At 42.3% G+C, this 26883-nt stretch overlaps 1 protein-coding gene across 1 annotated transcript in view; it reads right to left on the bottom strand.

The window, feature by feature from the left end:
- Prkch (protein kinase C eta) overlaps positions 1-25832 on the bottom strand; it is a 215070-nt gene extending 189238 nt beyond the window's left edge. The window contains exon 1 of the mRNA XM_076848338.2: positions 25073-25832. Coding sequence (XP_076704453.1) covers positions 25073-25435 — 363 coding nt within the window. The 5' untranslated portion in view covers positions 25436-25832. The remainder of the gene's footprint in view (positions 1-25072) is intronic.
- Positions 25833-26883: the final 1051 nt, after the last annotated feature.

The following is a 26883-nucleotide window of genomic DNA, read 5'->3' on the forward strand; positions in this document are numbered from 1 at the left end:
CACCTGAATCTTGTAAAGGGCTAAGCGAACAAACTTCTACTTACAGGTCTCAAGGACAGACTCAAGAGCATAAATTGATCCCCATCCTCCTTTTATAAAATTCGGTGGAGGATTCCATTTGACTTGAATCTCAGCTTCAGCAGGGAACATTGCCGTGTCTGTCAATCAACAAACACTAACAAATATGGCACTTCCTATGGGCCAAGTGCTATGCCAGGAGCTGAAGCTTCTGAGCCTTGGCTTCCTGAAGCTTACAGTCTAAGGGATGAATAACTGGTTGTGAACAATGATGTCGGAGGTCTATAAGGCAGAAGTGCCAGTTGCTACTGAGCATAAAAGAGGGAGGCAGCAAGAGGAAGGGGTGACCCTAACTGAGCCTGGAGACTCAGAGGAAAGGCAACTCTAATGAATGGCTACTGAAAGTGGCTTCTGATGACTGACAGGTGAGCAAGAAGAGGAAAAGGTCAGCCACACAAGTTACATACCAGGGCTTGTGTACAGCCCAGCTCCGCGTGGCTGATTAAAATTAAGAACACAGTAATAAAAGTTCCACCCTTTTATGGGACCCAATAAAGAACGAAAGAAGCTTCCCTCCATCTTTATACAGTCTACACAGAAAAATGGCTTGCTTCATCCAAGCCCCAACATCAGAGGTGGTGGCAAAGCTGTAGTTTCCTTCCCTCGCATGTGCAGACACCGTGTTCAAAGAGCTCATGTTTTTCACCCACCCAGCCCTTTCCTTCCAGTCATTCAAACTCCTCTTCATGCCACATACTCCCAGAGCATTTTAAAGCAGGGTAAATGGCTGTCAGCTCACCCAGAGCATACAAGCCATCAGTCCCCTCTACAGTGCCCTGATCTGGCTGTGACAACCATGGGGAGACATACTCTCTCCAGAAAACACCGGTTGCACCACCTATCATTTAGGAGGATGTGAGAAGGGATCAGTGCTGTCAGGGTGAGCAGTCAAATAAACTGGACTAGGACATTATCAAGAAGAGGGACTGGAGGGCTGGGGTTGTGGCTCAGGGATACAGCACTTGCCTCGCACACATGAGGCCCTGGGTTCGATCCTCAGCACCACATAAAAATAAAATAAAGATATTGTGTCCATCTACAACTAAAAAAAAAAAAAAAAAAAAAAAAAAAATATATATATATATAAAAGGAAGAAAGAAAAAGGAACTGGAAAGGAACCAGGCCATTCCCCTGTGAGTTTCCCCAACTCTCCCAGCACCTGGATGAGCTTTGAGAAACCTGCGACAGTCTCCTCCCAGGCCTATTAACTTCCTCTCCACCCCCCACCGCCTCAGCCAAGCCCATTAAAATGCTATTGCATCCCATTCCCTGAAAATCTGGGTCCTCTCTTCCTTTCTATTTTGGCAAAGGCTGTCACCTCCTCCCTCTCTGACTGAGTGAAGTTAACACTCATGGTGTAAAACAGTTTTAATATCTAACACCTCAGATCCGCCAATATAAAGCACTAATGAGGTTCATTACTAAGTTATATTAGGCTTCTGGTGTGTAAAGCAGAGAGAGGCCTGGTGAGCTGGCTTCTGACAGAAGGGACCCGGCCCCTCCCTGGAAGGGGCCCATGTCAGGTGTCTTCACCTCCCCTGCCCCTACTTGAGTAATTCAATCTAAACCAGTTGCCAAGCCTCCACACAATTGGGTTGGGAATAAAGTACAGATGCTCCAACTGTGATAGCTTCAGAAACAACACTGTTAAGCTCAGCACGTAAGAGTTTCAGCGGCTGACAACCCACCGGGGTGTGGGCACTTCGGCCCCGACAAGGTAGCTAAAGCAGGTTCAAAGCATGAATCGACCTGCAGTGATTTTCCTCCAGACTTGAAGATAATCAGACCAAAATTACCAGCACACCAGAACTGCTTTACCTGCAGCATCTCATTCCCACGACCCCAAGGAAAGCAATGAAATAAGTTACTGCATTTTAAAAATTAATTCAGTCACTCTTCCCTCCTCGAGCTTTGTACAAACCCATTGTCACAGAGAAGCAGCAACATGACATTCTCTCCTAAAATTTCACCTACTTTTCAGAATACTTATCCTTGGTTTCGCTTCCAACTGGTCCCCACTTCTGTCACCACCCATCTTCAAAAGGACCCAAAGACATTTGGAATCACTACTGAACACATTATACAGGAAGGGGCAGCAGACAAATGAAAGTAAATAGATGGCAAGATTCTTAAGCCACTCCCAGAGTGTGCTCAAGAATGGCTCGTACGAACGTGGACATCATTGGCTAATGCTGGAATGAAAAGATGAACGAGGAAAACTATAATGCTCAGGAAAAATAACTCACTTAAATGTTCATTCCTATAATGGCTGTTTGGTTGAAGTCCAGGACTGCGGGGTAGACTTCAAATCAGGCCAAGTTAACAGAATGGGTCACAAACACAGGCAGAAAAATGTGCAACGTTTGCTCGTGTTTGCTCTGGTTGTAACAGGTCTATTCCTTCACAGAGGCAAAAATCATACACACCAATTAAAATCTCTGTGCTATGAAAGTGTTTATGTATCTGCTTCCCCTAAAAAGACAAGTTTCTTGAGGGCTGAAAACCTTTTTTATTTCTGCATGCCCTGTGTTTAACTTAACCCCAGACACATAATCCTTGCTCCAGTAAAGTAAGTGTTGGACCCAGGGCTGGCTGGGGATATGAGCTCGGTGTTACATATGCATGCTTAGCCTGTGTCAAGCTTTGGGTTCAATCCCCAGCACCAAAAACAAAAGTGTTGAACCTACTGGCAAAGTCAAAATTAATTTTGAAATATCTCCAAAGAAGGAAAAAAGGCAACTGGTGTAGGCTATAGCCTTCAGCACTGGGAAATTCCACACCACCTCAAGCTGCTGTTTGTAGAGTGTACCCGGCATTCTACACAGCTGCCTGTGCTGTAAATTCAATCATGACCTTACTGTTTAATTAGAGAGGCTAAAATCAAAGGTAGAAATGTATAGTGCAGCCATCACAGTGCTGAGGGAGGTAAATCTGCAAGAAGTTCAATCAGATTTGCAATATGTGATCATGTGATTCTTCACTCATTAAATTGCCAAACACACACACACACACACACACACACACACACACACACACATTAGTTGATAAAACTTTCTGGAACAGGGCAGACATGACAATAGGGACCTATCATCTGCTGCAGACGTACAGGTAGTGCATAAAATGTATCCTTCCTATCCAAGGTCTTATAAACTCTGACCCTTGAGCAATTTCCCTAACACCTTATCAGAACTAAGAGACATATAACCTTAAAAGCCAAATACCCAGGAGTTCACCTCAAAGTTGTTAATTTTCCCTCCTATTCACCATCTGGGGCAGGTGTAAAGCAGGCCAGGGGTTGCCTGCAGGTGTTCAAATTCTAGCTCCACCTCCTCCCTGCAGCAAGTATACCTTAACGTCTGTGTGCCTCAGCTACCTCATGAAGAGGGTGGTAATAAAATGATCCATATATTTCAAAGGTACTCTTAGGATTAAATGAGTTCATGCATCAGAAGCACTTAGCCTGACACCTAATTAATCTTTCCAGAGTACCTACTACTGCTGTGCATTATCCCACCCACCACCACCCTATTCATCACTTCTCTGCTCCCTCCTGACACCGCAGCAGTGCTCAGAGGCCGAAGGAACAAGCTGAGAATAAGCTGAGATTCATGGTGAAGATCATCTGTCCTCTTCAATATGCACACAAAGAGCCACCATCACCAAATTACTCTTTGTCATCCTGTCCATCTTGCCTCCATTTACAGACATTGAAAGTTTCTGGATGCGGAATGGATACAGATTATGTTTCTCTCTTTTTAACTTGAAGTGTAAAATCTACATAGCCTGGAAAAGCTAAGTATGTCTGTGAGCGCAGAGTTGCTTACAAAAGTCTTGTAAATACTGCTCCTTCCAGTCAATCTCAAAGGACCACAGTGACAGAGTTCCTGCAAGAAACTATTCTCCAAAAATGTGCTTACTAGCTGGGAATATAGCTCAGTTGGTGGAATGCTTGCCTTGCACACATAAGGCCCTGGGTTCAATGTGCTTACTAGCAAGAGTTTGGGAAGAGAGGCCATCTCTATGTGAAGATTTTAGGACCTGCTACCCCTAGAAATAGTGGAAAGAGGGAAACGATTTGTTAGGAAATAAACTAGAAAAGGGAACTGAGGATGAATGACCACACAGCCAACTATTGTGACAGGAACAGAAAGAATCCCTCTTAGCAGGCCTCATGATAAGGTCACTCAAACTGGAAAGGGAGAAACAAGCATGTGAAACAGGATGCACTTGAGTCTGGCCTTGATCTCTCAACTAGGAGCTCAGGGTCATCACAGAATGAAAAAGAAGGTGGGGTGGGGGAGGAGGAGGAGAACCCTTTGTCCTAGGTGACCTCTAAGATGCCTTCAGCTTAAGAAGCTAACAATCCTGATCTAGTGAAAGCAGGTGATCAGCCAGGCAGGCCTTGGGGGGAACTTCCACAAGTAGCACTTGAGTGACAATCATTCAAGCCATGATCAGCAGAGTCAGGGTTCCTGAATGGGAGAGGCCCCTCCACCAACTCATTCACAAGTTGCCCCACAGCTGGCTCCATAGGCCCAAAAAGAGCAAGTCTAGTCACGAGGCAACTATCTAGCACGTTCCACAGACCTCACTTGGAGCTCTGTCTCTACAAACATTAAGTACTTCAATGAATCACAGAGAGAGAGGAAGGAAGGAAGGAAGGAAGGAAGGAAAGAAGGGAGGGAGGGAGGGAGGGAGGGAAAGGAAAAGGATTAAATTTGTTACTAAAATCCATGCTTTTAGCATAATAGACCATCATTCAGTTTATTTTCACGGGAACACCTGTGCTAATGGACCCGCCTCCTGTTCATCACAGGACACATCTGACCCGATGTGGCTGAGAAATACCAGGCACCATCTAACTCGACTTGAGCTTCGCATGGACTCCATGGTACTAGCCTCTCATATTTAGTTCCCTTTCTTCTTGCACATCCAGTATCATGCAGATGCAACCCTGGCAGTGGAAGTGGTTGACACGAGAACTCTCAGTGCTGAGGGAACTTCCAGAGGTCACTCGGTTCACTGCTCGGTTCATTACCTATAACTCTTCTGCAATATCATGAGCAAGTTGTGGCCTTCAAATGACAAGCTTCCTAATGTTCTGATGGTATCCAAATATCATTTCAGGATGAGGAAGGGGTTGTTCCTGAAAGTTTTACCATCATTACAAAATATAGGTCCTAGGCAGCATGTAGGTGACCAGATTCTGGGGCCAGAGAATGAGAATTGTCAGTATTCTGAACTGGAAAAAAAAAAAAAAAAGTAGGTCAAGCTGAACTTCCACATAAAGGAGGCAAACCTGGAAGACAGCTGTCCTGAGTGATCCAGGTAGCATCCTGGTACCAAATGCAATGCTGTCCATTTCAGCCTAACCAATTTACAGACTCTTCTAAAACATCTCTGCACTCATACATATTTTTAAGCCAATTTTTTACTTTTTCACAGTATGTCACAATCTATTATATAATAAATATGACTCAAAATATTTGATTACAAAAAGATGATATTTTACTTGTGCACATTAAGATACATGTTTTATGTGTAAGATAAAAGTGTAAAGAAACTTGTCACTCATCCTGAATTTTCTGAGAGTCCTTATTCTATTTAGCTCCAGAATGAATGAAAAATCTCCCTCACAAAATTTAAGAACCTCTTTTCCTTATCATCTAGTCCTTTCATAGTTTTATGAGAATCAATTGCTTACAACACACAAGTCTTCTCTTTCCATTCTAGGGGCTTCTTATTCAGTGAGCTGGTCACTCTTGCTCAAAGGGCCATTCCTCTGTAAGAGCTCTCTCCTGAGTTGTAATAATCTGAGATTCATTCATTTCTTAATTGGAGTTACATTAAGTCCTCTCTGCTGACAGCACACCAACCTCCAAGCCAGGCCTTTGATTTATCAATACAAAATACCAGACTCCTTTGGCAACTGTTCCACCCTCATCACCAGCAAGACAGTAACCATGAAGTCCAGTTAAGAGTCGACTCCATTCCAGGTCAGCCTGCGAGCAAGGAGAAAAAGTACAGGCAAGAAGTGTGCAGCCGAGCGCCATGGCGCATGCCTGTATTCCCAGAGGCTCAAGAGGCTGAGGTAGGAGGATCATGAGTTCAAAGACAGCCTCAGCAAAAGTGAGGCACTAAGCAACTCAATGAGACCCTGTCTCTAAATAAAACACAAAATAGGGCTGGGAATGTGGCTCAGTGGTCAAGTCCCCTGAGTTCAATCCCTGGTACCCACGCCCCCAATAAAAGAGAAGTGTATGTAAGAGGAGTTGGTGAAGCATCCTTATCCGATGATCCATGGAGGAATCAGAGGCACAGAACTGCCTTCTCCAGAGGTACAGTTTCCCTGGCTGTCTTAAGAATGACACTATGACCTTCCAAGACCTTCTACATGGCACTGCCTAAGGTTTGCTGGTAGAAGGAAACACTAAACCACCTTTCTGGGTGCTGATTGTCAATGGATCATCTAAAACCTCTCATTATCAGGTCTGGTGGCAATCAGTAAACCTGGTATCTAAGATATCACAGTGGATCAGACCACGCTGGAAAATTTGAAGTGAGGGATGGAAAGATCTGTTGCATTACCCACAAGAGCCAGGACACCTCCGCCCTGTGGGTTCTGCTGCACAGCCACAACACCAACGCGGACAAAGAGCAGAGTTCCTGTGGAAACACTTACAGTGCGACTCTTTGGGTGGAAATAGGCCTCTGAAAAAAAAAAAAGGCCTCACCCCCAATAGCATGGAGTGATGAAGTGCCATGGAATGGCAGGTCTGGGGCCAACGATTCAGAGTCGAAACCAAGTCAAGCATCAACTTCACACAGCTGGAGATGAAGATCTGTGAGTGACTAAAGGATAAAGCCTGCTGATATAATGTGTTCTAGCATTTTCAGATCTTCCAACAGATGCCCATTGGCTAACTCCTAATCAAGCGTAGCTCTCCAAGCCTTTTTGAGAACTAGGAAAAGACCACCCATGAGAATCTACATTGACACAAGAGAGGCTGATCATCTTATATCCTAATAAATGAGTTGGCTCCACCTTTCCATCCTTCTGCTTGCATTTAATTACTAGTATAGGCTTTAAAGGACCTTTCCTTCACCTCCAGATGACTCTGGCACTCCTATTCAGAACAGAGAGTTGGATACCTAGACCAGGCTCTGCCCCCACCTGTTAGATACCCCAGGTGTTCTACTGAAGCACCTCAATGGGCTCAGGGCCTTACAGGGCCACCCCCTCGAGAGGTGGGGCAAGACTCAACTGTAACATGGATGTTTGCCCCCTCCAGGGGAAAGAGGAGAATGCTGTCTCACATCTCACCTCAAGATGCCCAATTCAACCAACATTTTTTCAACAGCTCGTGGGGTCAACAGGGACCTAGACAAAGGCTCTGTCCTCGTGACGCAATTCCTTACCAGTGGTATGAACCAAAGCACTTTGCCTTTAAAAAGTACTGAAGCGTTAGTTCCATATAAAATGACAAGTATAGGTCAAATTACAAGGGGAAAATACAAATCCCAAAAAGGAAAAGGAGTTTGTTCCACCGTGAATCTGGTCAACACTGACTTTTCCTGAAGGCTGACCTTGAGCATCACCTCCTTCAAGAAGTCCTCCCTGAATGCTCAGGCACACAGTCCCCAACATCCTACATATGCTTCTGTTCCTGACCTTAATCACCCTGCAATGAAACTGCAGGTATGTGCGTCCCCACCACCTCAGCACAAACTCCTTGAGCTTTTTACCCCAGCACCAGACATGCTCTCTGGCCATAGCAGCTCTCAGTGAGTGCTGTGGATTGAAACGCGGAAGTGTGTGTTGCTGTGTGCATGTGCATGCTCAGGTCTATTTGAGGTGGTGTTTGTAGTTGCATAGAAAATGGCATATTTTTTTCCTATAGAATCTCCTTTATATCCCTCCTACCTTTTCTAACATTATACAACAAGTCCTTCTGCACAAATTGCAAAGGAATACCTGCCCTCCTCCTCTGATATTTACTGAGGATGGAGTTAAACATGAGCAGAGGCAAGAAAACCTAATCTTTCTATTGGAACCAGGCATTAAGACAAAGTGGGAGATGGATTGGGGGAGACAGGCAAGGGCCAGCCTCTAGGAATGAACAACTGCACTGTGAAGTACAACAGAGAATGGGCCACTAGAAGTTCTGCAGGACTAGATCACAGCAAAAGGAATCAACCAGCACCCATCCGAAACTCAGTTCAGAGGTAAAAAGGGAAGATGAACACTGGAGCTCTTTCAAGGCTACTTTAGGAGTCACTTATTTTGCCAGAAGAAGCTATTTTAAGGAAAATGAGTTTACACAGCTACTGTCACTTCAAGGTCACAGTTGTACCTTAATCTAGTTTATGCCCTTCATGGGTGTCCTATTCTAAAAAAAAAAAAAAGGCAGGCTGTCATTAATATAGTCCTGACATCTGGTACACTAGGTGATGACTTGATCTCTCCATTTTTCCTGTTTTGAAATCCAGCTTTTATGGCCCAAACAAAAGTTGCTAATGTTCTAATGTTTTTGGGGGGGGGGCCTGGGATTTGGCTAGTCCTTTCACCTGTCATTTACACTTACCTAAATAATCAAGGGAATAACAACCATTCTGGCATATTCACTCTATCTGAAAAACGAACACTGTTCCTAAGCCTGTAGTCATGTCTGTATCTGAAATGCAAATTTCAAAAAAAAAAATTATAGTTGTGGATGGACAGCATGCCTTTATTCATTTAGTTTTTTTACGCAGTGCTAAGGATTGAACCCAGTGCCTCACATGCTAGGCAAGCACTCTGCCACTGAGCTACAGTCCTAGCCCTGAAATACAAATTTTTAAAGGGAAAATGTTTTAACAAAGAGTGTCAATGATAATGTTTGAATTCTTATTCAAATTCAAGACATAAGAACAATAAGGAATTTCTTCTAACATTATTTCCTGAATCCCTACCATGTGCATGGTACTTTGCCAGGTGCCAGGTGGGGCTAGGGGAGGCGGAGGGACCCTAGTGTTCACAGAGACAGAACTTCAGGGCTGAAATAGCAATTCAGGGCCAAAGTGAGGACAGACACCCACAAACACATTCTCATTCACCCCAGACATCTGCAATAGCAGCGCCCCAGCAAATCAATACAACCACAACTCAGGTACAGGATGTGCATGATAAGAAGGCGTGGAGGCCCAGCAGGGGACTCAAAAACAATATATTCTCCACACAGCCAAACAGCTAACTAAGACTTCTGAACCACCCAAACCAAGGCTGTTCTAAACATCAAATACAAATACTGTTACGCCTTCCTATGCAGCCAGTGAAACTTTTGTTCTGAAAAATTAAATATGTGCAGTTCAGGAACCTCAAATTTAAAATCAACTGTGAAACATGGAGGACCCAAAACAAGTGGCTGGTCAACAGACAAAAGTAAAAATATTCAACTTCAAAATGAGTGCATCTATCAAAAAAAAAAAAAAAAAAAAAAAAAAAAACATCAGATTTTCTGTGAATTAAGTCAAAATTGTTGGTGCCCTTGATTTCTTCCATAAATCCACATTCAAATGATACATTTTTAAAATTAGAGTTTTCCTCCTTGAAAGCTTGACCGAACAATTCGTGCTCAACAACTATGAGATGTTCAAACTGAAGAGAAACCTCTTTTAATGCCAATTGAAAGAGGGTGTTTACCATCATTTCCCTTAATTGCAGCCATAAAAGTGCTCACTCCAGCTTTACACAGGGCTCCTTCAGGTCCTTTGCAACTAAATACTGTACTTTTTTTCTTGTTCGTTGGTTTGCACCAACTCAGAACCCTCTATGTCTAATGTTGAATGAACAAACCAAGAGATTCCACTTCCAAGATTTTCCATGGACTAACTGGGCAACACTGTAGCTATATAGTAATTCCAGCTTCTTTTCCCATGCTCCTTACAAGATCTCTCAGAGTGGACATATGTGCAGAAATTATCCCTGAATCCCTATGATTTCAGGATAAGGAGGCTGCCTTTTCTTCCTCTGGTACCTAGACATATTCTATTGATTTGCATTCCAGAATCTTAAATAAAAAGCCAAAACAGGAGGCTCAAAAATCCCTTCTAACTCTCAAATTCTAGGTAAGTAAATATCTTACTGTTTCCAAAGTTAATTTCAGAAAAGGGCTGGGCTATGACTTCATATTTAAGTGCTGAGGGTCGAGTGGTGGTGGTGATGGTGACACTGATAACATTTTCCATGGTGGTAGTATGAGTCATGGGCCATGCTTAATGCCTTATGAAAGTCCTTGCTACATTCCTACATAGCCCAGTGACCATGCAAAGCTGAGGATAAGAAAACTGAGGCTCCCAGAGGTTAAATGACCTCTGTTAAGAGGCAGAACTAATTAATAAGTTGAACCCCAATCTGGGTGACATCAAACCATCACAGTATGATGCACTGATAATTATGGTTGTTGTCCAATAAATATTTCTCAAAGCTTACATTTATGTATTATTAGTCCATAATTGTATATTCTGCATCCTAATTTATGTGGCATAGGCAAATGCTAATATGCCTTCTTACATTAAAAACAGACGAAATGGATGTTGAAGGTAAAGTCAGAAATGTTCAGGGAGATGCCAAAATGGCATTACTCAAAGTTACTCAAAATCATGATGGCAAAATTATCAAGATTTAATTTATAAAATTATAATCAACAAAGTAAATGAATTTTCAGAAGTAAGCAAGAATCAATTGTATCTAGTTAGTTTCAATGGCTGGGGTTCTACTTCCTTTCGGATTTGAGGCACTATGTTTATTAATTCACATCTACAAACTTATAGTTTTATAAAAAAAATAAATAAAAACAGTTCAGGGCCCTATTAATTCTACTACTGTGATACAGTTACCCTGATCCCTCTGAATTATTAAATTTTCCATTGATATTTATGAGCACATAGAAGACAATATACCTTTCAGAAATTCAAAAATATGGAATAAGCTTCAGACTTGTTTTCTTTCTAAATTATCATGGTACTGAAGAGGACAGAGATGAGCCAATGCCTCTGTGATGACATTTGAGGGGTACATAAGACTCTACCCTTCTCCATCCTGGAGAGATGTTCACATCCCCCTCCTAAAGTGAGATGTCCTAAAGGCAACCTGCAGGATGTCTTTCCTTGGCCACAGTGATCTTTTCAGAAGGTCCTTGTCAACATATCAGTTTCCTTGGGAGAGTAAAAGCAACCAAGGCTACCACTTCTTGGGGGCTTATTTTGTGCAGGGTATGATTAATGTATGAAATCCAATTGTGGCACCAAGCCTATAAGGCAGCCAACGCTGGCACCAGAAAACTCAGAGACTAAAGGACGTGTTCACTGTTCACACTCCTATGAAGCTGGGCTAAGGCTTTGAGCTTGCCATCCCCTCTTTCTGCCACCCTTACCCTCTGTTTGTTCTTCCACATGCCAAACTTGTTTCCCCTGAGGACCTTTGGTGAGCTGTTCCCTCTGCCCGGAACGCCTTCTCTAATCTTCACACGGCTGCTTGCTTCTTGTCACTCAGTTCTCAGCTGAAATGTCACCCTCTCTGTGTGTTGTCCTCTAACCACTCTAGGTAAGCAGCTGCCTTGCCTCCCTCAACCACATCAGCCTGTGTGAATTTCCCACCCAGCACCTACATACCATTTGCTATTTTCTTTTTCATTTGTCTGCTTGCTTTTGATGGACTCCTTTCATGTGAGGACAGCAGCTCTGTGAGGGTCACAATGCTGGGTGTGTGTTCTCTGCCCTCCAGGAACACCTGGAACAGCCCAGCACCCAGCTGGTGCTCCATAAACACCTAACCATGATGAGACAGCTTTCCTGTTGCCTGTACCACCAGCCTGCAGTCAGGCAAGGATCCTGGCCTCAAGTCTAGAGAGCTGGATTCCAGCTTCACCTCTGACTAATAGCTGCTCCATTCAGCTCAGAGTCCACCACCTTCAGGTTGTTTCCAACATAACAGTGAAGGGAAGTGGAATTCAACAGAAGAACAGAAAACGTAGTTGGCCTGAGGGACCCAGGCCACAGGAGACCTGGACTCAGATGTTAAGAGGCGCAGACAATCATCACTCATCTCATCATTCTCTCTTGGACTAACACAGTGGAGCACTATGCTGCCTATTATAGCTGCAAAAAAAGGATAAATGTTTTAAGAAAAAGTTTATAAAACAAATAAACCCTATCTCGTTTTACAGAGGAAAAGATTATATTACTAAAACAGACTAAGCCGAGGTCACTCAAACTGTCCTAGTTTTTTTTTTTTTTTAACTTTTCATCTATTACAAACCTCAAAGAACCCCTTCAAAAATAGAGGCTTTGAAAATACCTAAATAACACAACCAAATAGGTCCTAAAGTGGGTCATCATCTAGTGTATTTCAGCAGGAGCCAGAATTAGGTGAGAATGCGTGTTTTTTTTTTTTTTTTTTATGTACAACTTTATGTCTTTAAAATTTACAGCTTTTTTTTTTTTTTACTAGTTAACTGTCTTACATAAGTAACTAAAATGAAAATGTCCTTAAATGTAGGGGAAAATATTAGAATCAGGCCTTAAGAATTAGAAATTAATAAAAGCTTTATTTTTTCACACTTTTGGTGGGGATGACTTCACCTAAGACCCTATGTCCATGTCAAGCTTCAGAGAACCCCTAATCTGGTGACCCAGTTCCAAGAAACAGTCAATGTGCACATATGTGTATTTTTCTGGAAAAAGCATTCATTGTTTCCACCATCAATGAAAGGATCCACAGCCGGGCACAGTAGTGCATTCCTGTAATCCCAGCGGCTCAGGAGGCTGAGGCAGGAGGACCACGAGTTCAAAGCCAGCCTTAGCAAAAGAGAGGTGCTAAGCAATTCAGTGAGACCCTGACTTTAAATAAAATACAAAACAGGGCTGGGGATGTGGCTCAGTGGTCAAGTGCCCCTGAGTTCAATCCCCAGTACCTGCCTCTACCAAAAAAAGAAAGGATCCACAGCTCAGAAATACTTTGAGAAGCACTGCTTGGACTGGAAATCTGCTCTCAACTTTTCTATACCACAATGAAACAAAGAAATACACATTAAAGCATCTAAGAGGCCCAAAACTTAGTACATGCATCCTGTTTAGGGAATGATGTCAACACGTACATGACAAACAGTATCAGCAGAACAATCTCCAAAAGACAGAGGGGAAAGGCAAAATGTCCATTGTCCAATGGAACCCTAATTGAAACCACTGAACTCTGACACTGTATAGGGGCACAGCACTCAGGCTGCCCAGCCCTGTGACATCACAGACAAGAAAACCAAAATCCAGTGTGAGGTCAGAGGCCAAGAGAGACGCAAAGATCGCGCCATGCAAGTGTAAGGGATAAGTATGACTTACAAAGGAAAATGCAGCTTTGTGGTCTGGGTTCAGGTGCCTGAAAAATAAGGCCTAGGTCTGAAATTGGGTATCCAGGGGTGGATACAGAACATGCTCACACTGGCCCCAAATGACTTGCATTATTAAAGCAATTATGAGGTGCTCATGTTCACTATGGTTCTATCCTCTGGCAAATTTCTTCACTTCTTACCACAAGCACAAACTAAACACCTTTGGTAACCTATTAAGTATTTCTCTCCCTGTGAGGTCAATGATATGAAAAGGTAAAACATAAAATCAAAGGAGCTGTCAAGAAGGCAGCATGTAATAAAAGCACTGCTAGTGAGTCCCTTGTTAAGTGGTCTTCTTACTACAAAAGTCCCATGAGCTTCCACAACCATTGCTCTAATTTACTGGTGCTACAGAAACACACAAACGTAACAATCTTGATAAAGCAGTCTGGATAGTGCCATGATTCTCAACAAAAATTTCCCGTCTCATAAAATTCTTCAGCACAGTATTTAAACACTGTGATAGCCAATACCCTTGGGCTCATTCCTCCATCTAATTAAAATGTCTGTCCAACAAGTGATTTATAGTCTTTGTCATCACCTAGGGTGAATATATAGACTGGTGGCTACAGACACTTTGGGACTACAAAGATTTAATTACTGTGCTACTGAGAACGGCTTCTAGCAAGAGCTTAAGCAGTGGGATTCTGGGATTCTCAGTCTCTCTCTGACACGAGATAACCGGGACATAACTTACAACCACTCCACAGAGCAAGCAGTGCATTAGTGTAAATTAAGAAAATACAACTGCACAGCTTGAAATGAGGACCCACTATATTTCCTTAAGGCTGGTTCTGAGCCAAGGAAATAATACCATTATCACCATCAGGACTGAGCAAGTCACCTGGGATACACTCTAAATCTTCTCCAAACAATTTAGATTTGGGCCAACTGATTTTTTGATAACTAACTTTGAACTACTAACTTTGATAACACATAATTCATTTTAAATGAATTAAAACCAATCCAGTTATTCCAAATGGAAGAAAGGATGTGACTGCCTAATTCAATGGAGACAGAAGCTTTTGAGATGGAAGGGCCCTTAGAGATACTCTAGTGCAACTCCCTCATAATATAAGTCAGGGAACTGAGACCCAGATAAATGGAGGTTTGCCTTAGATCCCAGCTGATCAGTGGCAAAGTCATGCCTTGAGCCCAACTCGCCCGACTCCCATTTAATATGGATAACACTTATATATTGTTGGAAGTTGCTTGCTAAACACAAAGAGGCACTGGCCTAGCTTGCATAAGGCCCTGGGTTTGATCCCCAGTACCACCAAAAAAAAAAAAAGAAAGAGTCTTTTTAATGAGATAATTAATAAAATACAACTTGGCAATAAAAGGGAACACCCTATATATGTACTAGTAAGCTAGCTTTCTCTAAATTTTAGGATGTGTGTGTGCGTATATATATATACACACACACATACACATATAAATCTAAAAAATATGCCTCTGAATTATTTACAAATTAATACATATCTAAATAAATCTAAATAAGTGTATCTACATTTTTGTAAATATACAAGTAGATATGAAGTATGTGTATGTGTGTGTATGTGTGTGTGTGTGTCACACTTCCTGTGAGCCAGAGCAATAGTAATGCTTGGGCTGGAGCTTTGGTTCCCACATTTTGCAAACAAAGGCTTGAGCTATGGTGTCACAAACTCAAAACCTTGAGCACCTAATGAGTCAAGAGGGTTGGTTTGACAATAGGGAGTGGTGGGGTCGGTAGTGAACTGGGTGGCACTAAACATCTTCAGTTCCAATGTTAAAAATATTTGTGCCAAATGAATATACCTTCAGGCTGTCTGTGGGCCGAAGAGCTGCCAGGCTTTTTTTTTTTTTTTCCTATTGTGGTGGTTCTGAACTAGGTGATCCTTCTGTTCAACATCTATGATTCTTTTATGATCCATACAAAACTGTAAGTATTTGATGGTTCTAATCCGGTGGAATTTGACAAAAGTCCCGGCAGGGCACCTGTTCACAAACATCAGGACTTAGTTCCCTCCCAAACTTTCCAAAGATGGAAACACATCTGTGGGTCAGAGACATTTACCCTTCAACAGGGCACCTGTGATGTCTCTCTGGAGAGCATTATCAGGTCAAAAGTTCCTTTTCTTCTTTTGAGGAAAGAGTTTTCCATGGTTTAATTTAGTAAAGTAGGCTGTGACCGATGCTGGGGCCTTAAGAATCAGCTATCTTCCCTCTCAGGAAGATGTTCCTGATCTTCTTCCTAAACTACCTGCTCACCTGCATCAGAGGATCTACTTCTGTTCTAGAACATCCTGGTTGCTTTCATTTTTTGTCCTCAATCTATCTCTCACTTGGAACTACAAGACCTTTCAGAGAATGGGCCATGTCTATGTGGTCAGCTTGACTCTCCAGGCAACAGCACAATGCCTAGTCCACAGGACAGACGTGGTGCTAAATGAAGGCTCACCTAGGGATTGGCATTTCTGGTAGCAATGTGAAGCAGTCTGTGGAGTAGCTGCCTCAAGAGCCAAGGGGCTGAGTCCCAGCTGTCAACCATTCCAATATACTCTGGACTCCCACACACATCCCAGTTCTATATGAGGCCAATCCATTTACATGGCCATTCTTCCAGGATGGAAGGCAAGGAGGCCATGGAGATCCTGAGACAATAGGAAGGAAGAGAGTCAAACCCAAACCGGGCGCCCCAGGGAGGATATGATCTTGACAATTGTTTTATAAACTAGAAAAAAGACTACAGAAAATCTAAGGTGCTTCTCTTACTCTGAGTAAATGCTACCCATCTCATAAAAACGTACAGCACTTTTACCATCACCACTAATCACCATTCTAAACACTTGCTAGATACCAAAACTGTGCTAAGAGTTGCATAAGATAAATGATTCATGTTCCACCCACCAACCTCCTAGTTCTCCAAGGCTGAAGCACAACCTTTTAAAAGGTTTTTTTTTTTTCTTGCTGCACCCCAAATTTAACATTGGGATTGAAAATTACAAGAATTTACCATATATTAGCGGTTTAAAAATCATAGACTTTGGGCAGGGGGGTGGGGCAGTACAAGAGATTGAACACAGGGGCACAACTGAGCCACATCCCCAGCCCTAATTCGTATTCTATTTAGAGACACGGTCTCACTGAGTCACTTGGTGCCTCGTTTTTGCTGAGGCTGGTTTTTGAACTCATGATCCTCCTGCCTCAGCCTCCCAAGCCACTGGAATTACAAGTGTGCTTTAAGAGGACAAGGGCAGGGAACTTTTCATCCACAGAATTTTCAACCATTACCATATTCAAGGGGCATTAAAATCTGGCCCAGTCTTCCATGTACATATTAGAATGTCTTAGGTAATTTTAAAAAGAAATGTTGTGATGATGGTTACTCCCCAATTATTTGCAGTTATTTCTTTTTGAAAGATGAATAAACTACTTCCAGAAAGACATTCCCAGAGCACATATACCTTACTTATCCCAAAAAGCACATATCTCATTCTTTTGACTAATATTTAGTGCCTACTGTGTACCAGAGGCTGCTCATGTTGCTGGAGTTAGAACAGTGAATAAGACAGGCAGGGTCCCTGCTCTCCAGCTGTTTATACTCTACAGGAGGAAGATGTAATAAGCAAATCAATTAACAAAATGATCTCAGAGAGTGACGAACACAGTGTAAGATGACAAGATAATAATAACATGGCCAGGAAGATGCTCCTGAGGGAAAACATCTAAGCTACAACCTGCATGATGAGGAGAAGCCAACCTCACTGCAGCGGAATGAAAGACACCATATAACCAATACAATTCACGTACGCTGGAATAGACCTTCCTCGAGATTCTAGAATGAGTTTTTCCTCTAAGACACTGTGGGTTAGTCAGTGTTAGGACTCCTTGCCAATTGGCTCAGAAAAAAAAAATAATAATAATTATGAGAATGAATAACTGAACTATAAGAGAATGAGCCACTAGATAGAGAATCTAATAGAATACTGGTGCTATAAATTCATGCTCCTAGACCCAGGAATCAAGAGAACGGCTAACAATGGCTCAGGAGTAACCTGGTGGCTTTACCTGACAGGACTACAAAACAAGTGTCTAACTGAGAAATTGAGAGTAAACAGTCGTACAGGGCTGCAGAGAACAGAATGTCTTCAGGAGGGTTGAACAGGAAAACAGCCTGGGATCCCGCCAAGAAGGTGCTTCCTTCCTGAGGGGGCGCCAAGGTCTTTCCATGATGCAGCCTCCAGCTCCTCCTTCCTCCCCGCACCCCGCAGCGCTCAGCATTAAGTAGTAGATGCCAATCCCCATTTGAAAAGTCAGCAAATCAAGAGCAAATACATAAAAGAAGGAAACTGTTTTAACTTAGGCAAACCTTCAGACTTCACCAGTCCAAGAAATTATGCAAAATAAACAAGTTCTAGAAGCAGGAAAAAAAAATCTTGACAGTGATAATTCAGAAAATGAAACTGTATCCAAAGACCAGAAACTAATTTAATAAATTTGTTTTATTGTGATGCTGGTTTTTTTACACTCCTACTCTGAAAAATGTTTTCTGCACTTCAAAAGCCAGGCTTGGTTCAAATATAATTCTGTTATTTACTAGCATCTTATTCAACAGATTTTTATAAAATCTGTTTATAGATTTTATAAAAAGAAAATGATAAATCCTTATTGTTTTCTCCTATAGCCATTTTGATGCAAGATTGTCATAGCATGCACGTAATTGAACAATTTGATAAGCTTTGACACATACATATAAATGTGAAATCATTATCACAACCAAACTACAGATTATATTCTCCCCCACACCGCCATCGGCTGCTTATGTCTCCTCTGGAATTCATCCTGACTTCACCCCTACCCCTCATTCCCAGACAACCACTGATGAGCTTCCCGTCACTACAGACTCATTTTCATTTCCCATGATGTTGAATAAATGGAATCATACAGTATGTATTCTTTTGGCAGAGGCGGGGGGAGGTCTGTCCTTTTTCAATCAGCATTAATTACTTTGAGATTTGTCCATGTTGTTACATATTATCAATAGTTCACCACTTTTTACTGTTTGAAAGTACCATGATTGGTTTAAATATTCATTTGTTGGTTGTCATTTAAGTGTTCAGTTTGGAATTCTCACAAATAAAGTTGCTACGCACATTCACAGACAAGCTTTTGTATGCATGGTTTCATTTCTCTTGGTAAATACTTAAGAAGAGATAAGTCACATATATATTCAATAATTTAGGAAACTGATGAACTGTTTTCCAACATGACTGTACCATCTGACATCCTAACAGCTGCATATGAGAGTTCCAATTGCTCCACTTCCTCATCAACACTTGTTATGTTCAGTCTTGTTAATTTTAGCCTTTCTAGTGGGAGCATATTGATATTTCTTTTTGGTTTTCATTTGCATTGCCTTAATGACTAATGATTTTAAGTATATTATCATGTGATATTTGTCAAGAGGGTGCCTATTCAAATAGTTGATCCATATTTTCTTTTGGGGGGTGGGGCAGGACGGGTACTGGAGATTGAACTCAAGGGCACTTACTTGATCACTGAGCCACATCATTAGCTCTATTTTGAATTTTATTAGAGACAGGGTCTCATTGAGTTGAGTAGCTTAGCACCTCGCCATTGTTGAAGCTGGCTTTGAACTCACAATCCTACTGTCTCAGCCTCTGAAGCCAATGGGATTGTGCATGCACCACTATAACTGTACCCTCAGCTGATCCATTTCTAAATTGGGTATTTTTCTCATTCAGTTAAGAGTTCCTTCATATAGTTATGTTAAAAGTTCCTGTCTGATTTATATCTTGCAAGTATTTTCTCTGAGTCTTTGGCTTATGATTTCAATTTCTTAAGCATCCTTTGAAAGCAATATTTTTAATTTTGATAAAGTGTCCAAATTTTTGCTTTTTTAAGAGTTGGGTTTGTGTGTTTGTGTGTGTGTGTGTGTGTGTGATTTTAAAATGTTTTCCTGAATTAAGGTGACTAAGAGTTTCTAGAGTTTCTTATATGTTTTCTTATAGAAATTTGACAAATTCTTACATTTAGGAATATAATCTATTTTCAATTAACCTTTGTGTTTGGTATGAGAATAAGGGTCAAGGCTTATATTTCTGTGTGTGATTATCCAGTTGTTCAAGTAACACTTGTTGAAAAGATTAATATTTTCTCCACTGAACTGTCTTCTTGGCACCTTTGTCAAAAATCAACTGATCTGGGCTGGAGCTATATAGCTCAGTGGCAGAGCATTTGCCTATTTTGTGTGAGGCACTGGGTTCAATCCTCATCACTGCATAAAGATAAATGAAATAAAAATATTTAAAAATTATTACTTAAAAAATCAACTGGTTTTATCTGTGTGGATCTTATTTCTAGACCATCTTCTATTCCACTGATTTATAAGACTCTCTTTACTCCAATTCCCATTGTTTTGGTTATGATAATTGACAATAAACTCTGAAATCAGACAGTGTAAGTCCCCTAACTTTTTTTTTCCCTCAAAACTATTCTTAGATCAGTACAGGTACTTTACATTTCAATATAAATTTTGGAATCAGTCTGTCAATTTCTATGACAAAAATCACTGCAATTTTAGTTGGGATTACATTAAATCTATTGAATACTTTAGGAAGAATTGATTTCTTAATAATATTAAATCACCCCATCATGAATGCAGTATTTCTCTCTCCATTTATATATCTTCATCTCAGCAATGTTTTGTCCTTTCCAATGAAAAGTCTTGCACCTTTTATCAAATTTATCCAATTTCACATCTTTAATGTTCTTATAAATAGCTCTTTTATTTCCGTTTTCAATTGTTCACTGATAGTCCGTAGATATGCAATCAATTTTTGTATTTCAGTTTGTATCCCAAGACCCTGCTAAACTCATTTGTTATTTCTAATAGCTCTTTTGTAGATTCCTTAGAATTTTCTACAACAATTTTTCTACAAATAAATACAGTTTTACTTCTTCCTCTGTAATCTACATGCATTTTATTTCTTGAAATTGCTTTAGTTCCTGCTGGGCAGGAACTATGTTGAACAAAAGTGGAAAGAGCAGACATCCTTGCCTTGATCCTGATCACATTCATTCTTTCACCACTAAAATGGTACCTGTTGGCTTTTCATAAATGTCCTTCTTTTATCAGGTTACATAAGTTCCCTCCTATTTCTAATTTGCTGAGAATTTTTATTGTGAATGGACACTGAATTTTTGTCAAATGTTTTCTCTGATTTATTGAGATGATCGTTTTTATCCAATTAAAATATACTGACTAATCCAAAAACGTTAAATCAACCATGAAGTACTGATCACAAATTGCACTTGATCAAGAGACACTATTCATTTACTATAGTGTTAGATTTGATTTGGTAAAACTTAGGAATTTTTGCATCATGTTCATAACTAACAGTCTGTGGCTTTCTTTTTTGTAATGTCTTCATCTGGGTTGGGTTTAATGGTATTACTGGTATAAAGTCAACCTATGAAGTGAGTTGAGAATAAATTATCTCCTATTTTATGAAAGTCCATATAGAGCTGATAATATTTCTTCCTTAAATGTACATAAAAGTCACTAGTAAAGCAATCTGAGAGCTGAAGTTGCATTGTGAAAGATTTTTAATAACAAATTCAATTATTTTAACAAATATAAAGCTATTCAAGTCATTTGAGGAAATTTTGGTAGTTTGCATCTTTCAAAGTATTTGTTCATTTCATCTAAATTGTGGAATTTACTGACATAAAATTATTTACAATATACCCTCATTATCCTTGATCTGCAATGATGTTTCTCTTGTTCCTAATATTGGTAATTTTTGTCCTGTCTTTTTTTTCCTTCATCATTCTGGCTTGAGGTTTAGGTAGAAACTTAGGTCTTTTTTTTTTTTAAGAGAGAGAGAGAATTTTTTAGTATTTATTTTTTAGTTTTGGTGGACATAACATCTTTGTTTGTATGTGGTGCTGAGGATCGAACCAGGGACGCACGCATGCCAGGCGAGCGCGCTACCGCTTGAGCCACATCCCCAGCCCGAAACTTAGGTCTTTGATTCAAGATCTTCTTTTCTAATTTAAGTGTTCAATGCTATGAATTTCCATTTAAGAACTCCTTTAACTGTGTCCCACCACATCCTTGGGTTTTATGTGTATTGAATAAAATGGTGTGTGTGTGTGTGTGTGTGTGTGTGTATGTATGTGTGTGTGGGGAGAGAGAGAGAGAGAGAAAGTCTGTAAACAAAAATTTGGCACTAGGTATATATTGCATAAAATAGATCTAATGCTTTCTTCCCAACAAGGTTAGCAGAAACGCCAATGGACTTACACTAAAACCAATGTTAATGGTTATATTCTTGTTAGTAGAAAGTACCATAAGCAAGAAAGCCTAACAATAGTCTTATAATAAAAGTATCTTCTGTTTTTATATCTTCTGTTTTACAATAAAGCTACCATTAGATCTTCTTCCTATGATGTAGGAAAAATGAAATTGCTTGGGTTTTTTTTTTATAAGTTAGCAATCTGTCATTTCACTTGCAACACACAAATTTATTGTGGAGTAAGTTCAATTATTCCACATGTAACTGTCTGAATAAACTAAATATTTCATTTTTATATGGCAAAGATAAGAATTTCTATAATTCTGACTTCAAAGAACCTTTTAAATATTTTTTAAATATTTTTTTGAGAGAGAGAGAGAATTTTTTTTTAATATTTATCATTTTAGTTTTCGGTGGACACAACATCTTTGTTTGTATGTGGTGCTGAGGATCAAACCAGGGCCACACGCATGCCAGGCAAGTGCGCTACCACTTAAGCCACATCCCCAGCCCCTCAAAGAAACTTTTAACCTATAAAGGATAGTTTAAAAAGTAAGCATTCTATATATTTTCGAATATTTTTAACAAAAATAAACAATATCTACCCTATCCTCAGTTTCAAAATACCTAGAACCCCCCCAAAAAACCACACTCCTCTAACTGAATATAAATGCATGACAAATTGTTGGTTTTTTTAAATGCTAAACCTATCCTATCAAACATTCATGTTTCCCAAAACACCACCAACAGTTGTATTAAACATTTACGTATAATTATTTTAGACAATTACAGAAATTAAACTTACACTTAAATCTTTATTCACCCAGTGGTATAATACCCAGCTCTGTACACCACCTAGTCAAGTGACCCGCATCTTCCCACACTTACACTTCTTCAGTCCTTATCTCTTAGTCTTCATTTAGGCTACAGGTTCTCAACCTTGACTGCACATTGGAATCACCTGGGAATCCTGTAAGTACTGTTGCTGGGTACCACAGCTACAGCTTCCTAGCTAGAGACTTTAAAAGTAGGGATCTTTAGCAGGCACTGTAGTACAGCCCTCAAATCCAGCTACTCAGAAGGCTAAGGCAGGAGGATTACAATATGGAGGTCAGCTGTGAGAACCTGTCTCAGAAAATAAAAAGGGCTGGGGATGTGGCTCAGCAACAGAGTGTTTACTTAGTATGCAGAGGCCCTAATCCAATCCCCAGAATAAGGAATTGGGGGGGGGGGGGGAGGCGGCGCAGCGGCGCAAAGCTCCCTGGTGATTCAAATCCTCAAACCATGAGTGAGAAGTACCAGTGTAGGCTCTCTCCAAAGAGACAAGCTTCCCATGACCTCAGGCTCATCTGTACCACCCTATCTCAGAATCTAGTTCCTGCAGAACTTTGCCCAACCTAATTCCTAGTCAGACACTAATCAGTAAATCCATTCAGATTCCTATGCTCACTTCTATTTCATATCCAGAAACTCACAGGATAAAATGCATGTATTTTAGTCATTCCTTTCTAGTTCACTTCTTAATTCCACAAAGTAAGTTGATTAAAGAAAAATGAACTCAATATGATTTGATGATTGTGCTTAAACAGACATGATAGTTTTTGACCTCTGCTAAAAAAAGGTGGGGGGGGAGGGCTAGGGTTGTAGTTCAGTGGTAGAGCACTTGCCTAGCATGTGTGAGGCACTAAGTTACATCATCAGCATCACATAAAAACAAATACATTTTAAAAAATTGACTTCTTAAAAAAAAAAGTGACGGGGAGGGGCATGTAGCTCAGTGGTGGAATGCTAGCCTACAATGCATGAGGTCCTGGGTTAAATCCCCAGTACATTTAAAAAAAAAAAAAAAAAAAAGTGGTGGATTTTAGCCTGGAGCATGGTGGCATAAGATCCTTATCCTCAGGACACTGAGGGATAAGGATCTCAAGGCCAGCCTGGGCAACTCAGCAAGACCCTGACTCAAAATAAAAAAATAAAAAGAGCTGGGGATGTAGCTCTGGGGTACAGTGCCATGGGGTTCAATCCTCAGTGCTCCACAAAAGGAAGGAAGGAAAGAAGGAAGGGAGAAAGGGAAGGGAGAGGAAGAGGGGGTAGTTCCACAAGCCATCTCCAATTTTAGAGAACACATGGTGAAATTACTAATTCCCCAAAGTATAAAACAAAAAAACTAAATGAATCTTCACCATTATCCATCTGATTTCATCATTTATTAATTTCAAAGAGATTCCCAATACTGATTCCCATTCTGGGTTCAAAACTGACCCCTTCCACAACTTAAACCATTAAATTCCTTAGTCTTCAAATCCTGGTACTGCACTTTGCCAAACAAGACCACTTTCATCATTTCAAACTGAGAACGATAACACCCACATCACAAGGACAGTGTTAGCATTAAGAAACAAAAGCATTTCTACACTGTGTAGAGTGCTCTAGAAATTTTAGTTTATTTTCAGCAGAATTTTGGCCTCATGGGAAATATGCAGAAAGCAGAGGCAAGTGAGAAGTTGCCGGGTATCGACGTGTCAATACAAAGAAAAACCAGCAGGTGATGGCGGGGAGGCAGGGCGGTCAACAGTCTTCTAAGGAGCTCCGGTAGTCTCTTCCCAGACCCATAGCTGCAGAAACTACACATTGCAGAACTCACACGTATCAGATTGAAGTTAGTTGCTAACCCATGAAAAGCTCATCTCCTTGGAAAACTGCTAAACAATAAAACTTCGCCAACATGCAAACCCAGGCAATCTGATCCCTGCCAGTGTAGCTTCTGTACTTCTGGGATGTAATGGATGTGCATGCTGAAACACGTGTGCACGTCTGCACGGCTGAACCAACATGTATCCATAAACACTATGAATAATACTCGCGAGAATGTATGGCTTTCTCCTAAGAAGCGCTTGGAGCACTTTCATATCACCCTTTTCTTTCCCTTCCTATCTACCCGTGGGCTGAGAGCTGGGATGCCTAACCCAAAGTCTGGGAGGAGCGAGGTGACCACCTTAGCCCCTTCCCAGCTTCCCGTTAGCCCAAATCCGCAGTTCTGAAAAGGGACCAGGTCCAGGCCGGCTTCCTCGAGACACACCTGCGCCCGCACACACCCACCGCGGTCGCGTCACCAGTGCCGCGGCCATCTGGGAGAGGACCAAAGTCTGGAGGGAATTCCCTCTGCTGCTGAGCAATGGGGAAGCGGGACCCGGGCGATTTTTGAAAAATGTAATGGAAGAAGAGATCCAGTGGACAGAAAGAGGAGGACTCCACGCTACTCACCCAGCCCTCGAAGGTGTCCGAGGTGCCGGCCGTGCGCAGCAACTCCTGGAATTGCAGGGTGCAGTTGGCCACAAAGTGGTCGTAACCCAGGGGTGTCTCGTGGAATACGGCCAGCTCAAGGTGGCCGCCGTCGGTGACGTTAGCGCAGAACTCCTCGTTGTACGTGGGTTTGTTGGTCTTCTGCTTGGTGCTGGTCTGGCCCACGCGTACCTGGTCCACGCTCACTGTCAGGTAGGGGTCCAGCAGCTGGTAGCCCTTCTTGAAGAGCGAGTGGCGCAGGGACCAGCGGGTTGGCTGCAGCCCCACCGCCTCTCCAATGCGGACCCTCAAATAGCCATTGAACTTCATGGTGCCGGACGACATGCCGGCGCTGCTGCCCTGGCCCCAGGGGGCCGCGCTGGCTCGCACTAGAGAGCGCGGAGACTTGGCTCAGGCCAGCCCTCGCGGCAGCCGCAGGAGTGGAGGCAGCTCCAGGGAAAAGCAGCGCCAAAGCCCCCCTCGACCGGCCATTCTGCCTCCTCCGTGGGACCTTCCCCTCCCCTCCTTCCCTCCCTCTCTTACTCCCGAGGTGGAAAGGAGGGGAGCCCGGCGCCGAGCCCTCCGCGGTCCGGGAAAGCTCGACCGTTCCTCTCGAGCGCGCGGCGCTTCCCGGAGGATCGCGTGGGACTCGCCCCTTCTCCAGGGCCGGGAAGCTCCTCTCCTGGGAGAGCGACCCGTCCGGTTCGCTCCAGCCCCAAGCGTCTCTTCCCCCGCCTCCTCTTGCCTCTCCTCCTGCCCCCGCCTCCGCGGGCTCACGCTCTCCCCCACTCGGCGAGCTTCAAACCAGGAAGCAGCTGCCGCCGCATCCCGAGCAGCAACCTCCCGCCGCCAGTCTTCAAGTTCACAGAACCCCAGCGCCGACTCCTCGCGCCTTCCGCACCCTGGGGGCGTGGTGAGCGGCCCGCCACTCAGCCCTGCTGGTGGGGTGCCCGGCGCACGCGGCGGAGGAGTCCAACGCCCGCACCTCGCTGCGTGCTCCCTTCTCCCTCTCCAGGTCTGGCGCGCGCGGCCAGCTAGGGGCCACCCCAGGAATGATCCAAAAAAGGGAAGGGTTCGTGAGCGAGCTCGATCAAACACCTGAGGCATAGGAGAAGGGCTGGGGAGGGCTGGAAGGTCTGGAGGATGTGGAAGACAAACAGCGGGGAACCCTCCCTCCTACCCTCTGCGACAGACTAGTGATTCTGCCTGGCACTCCGGGAGAGCCCTGGCCGAAGGCAGGAGCACAGCGACGGGGAGATTCTTTTTTTCGTAATCTTTACAGGAATGGCTCATCCTGTTTGTGAGCCTTTCCTGCAGAGGGTAATAACACAGTTGTTTTGTTTTTGTTTTTGTTTTTTAATAGGGCAGTTAGTAATGATGGAAATCCTGTCCTCCTTCCTCAGAGAGGTGTGTCTCCTTGCACAAAGAGCAGGAAAGGTCGGTTCTTCTAGAGACAGACAGGGCCGAGACCTAATAAGTCTCTTCCTCTACGGAGTGGTTCCTGGTCCACCCAGCCCTGCTGGGTCAGAAAATGTTCATGCACAGGCTGTCCCCCAACACGTGTGGCTGAAAAATTGCCTCTTCAAAGAACAGTGTGTGTTACTTCAGAATAAGCAGCCTTCTGATCCTTCCCACCAACTGCTCCTGGAGGTTTTGTCCCCCGGGAGGACTTTGGTCTATTCTGCTGCACCGAAAGGTATGCTCCCTGAGGGCCAGCCTGGAATATAAACCAATTTATATTCCATAAAGACTAGGTCATTCTTTTTTTTTTTCTTACATACATGACAATAGTG

Source organism: Callospermophilus lateralis, chromosome 3 (assembly GCF_048772815.1).
Source record: "Callospermophilus lateralis isolate mCalLat2 chromosome 3, mCalLat2.hap1, whole genome shotgun sequence".
Classification (NCBI taxonomy): Eukaryota; Metazoa; Chordata; class Mammalia; order Rodentia; family Sciuridae; genus Callospermophilus; species Callospermophilus lateralis.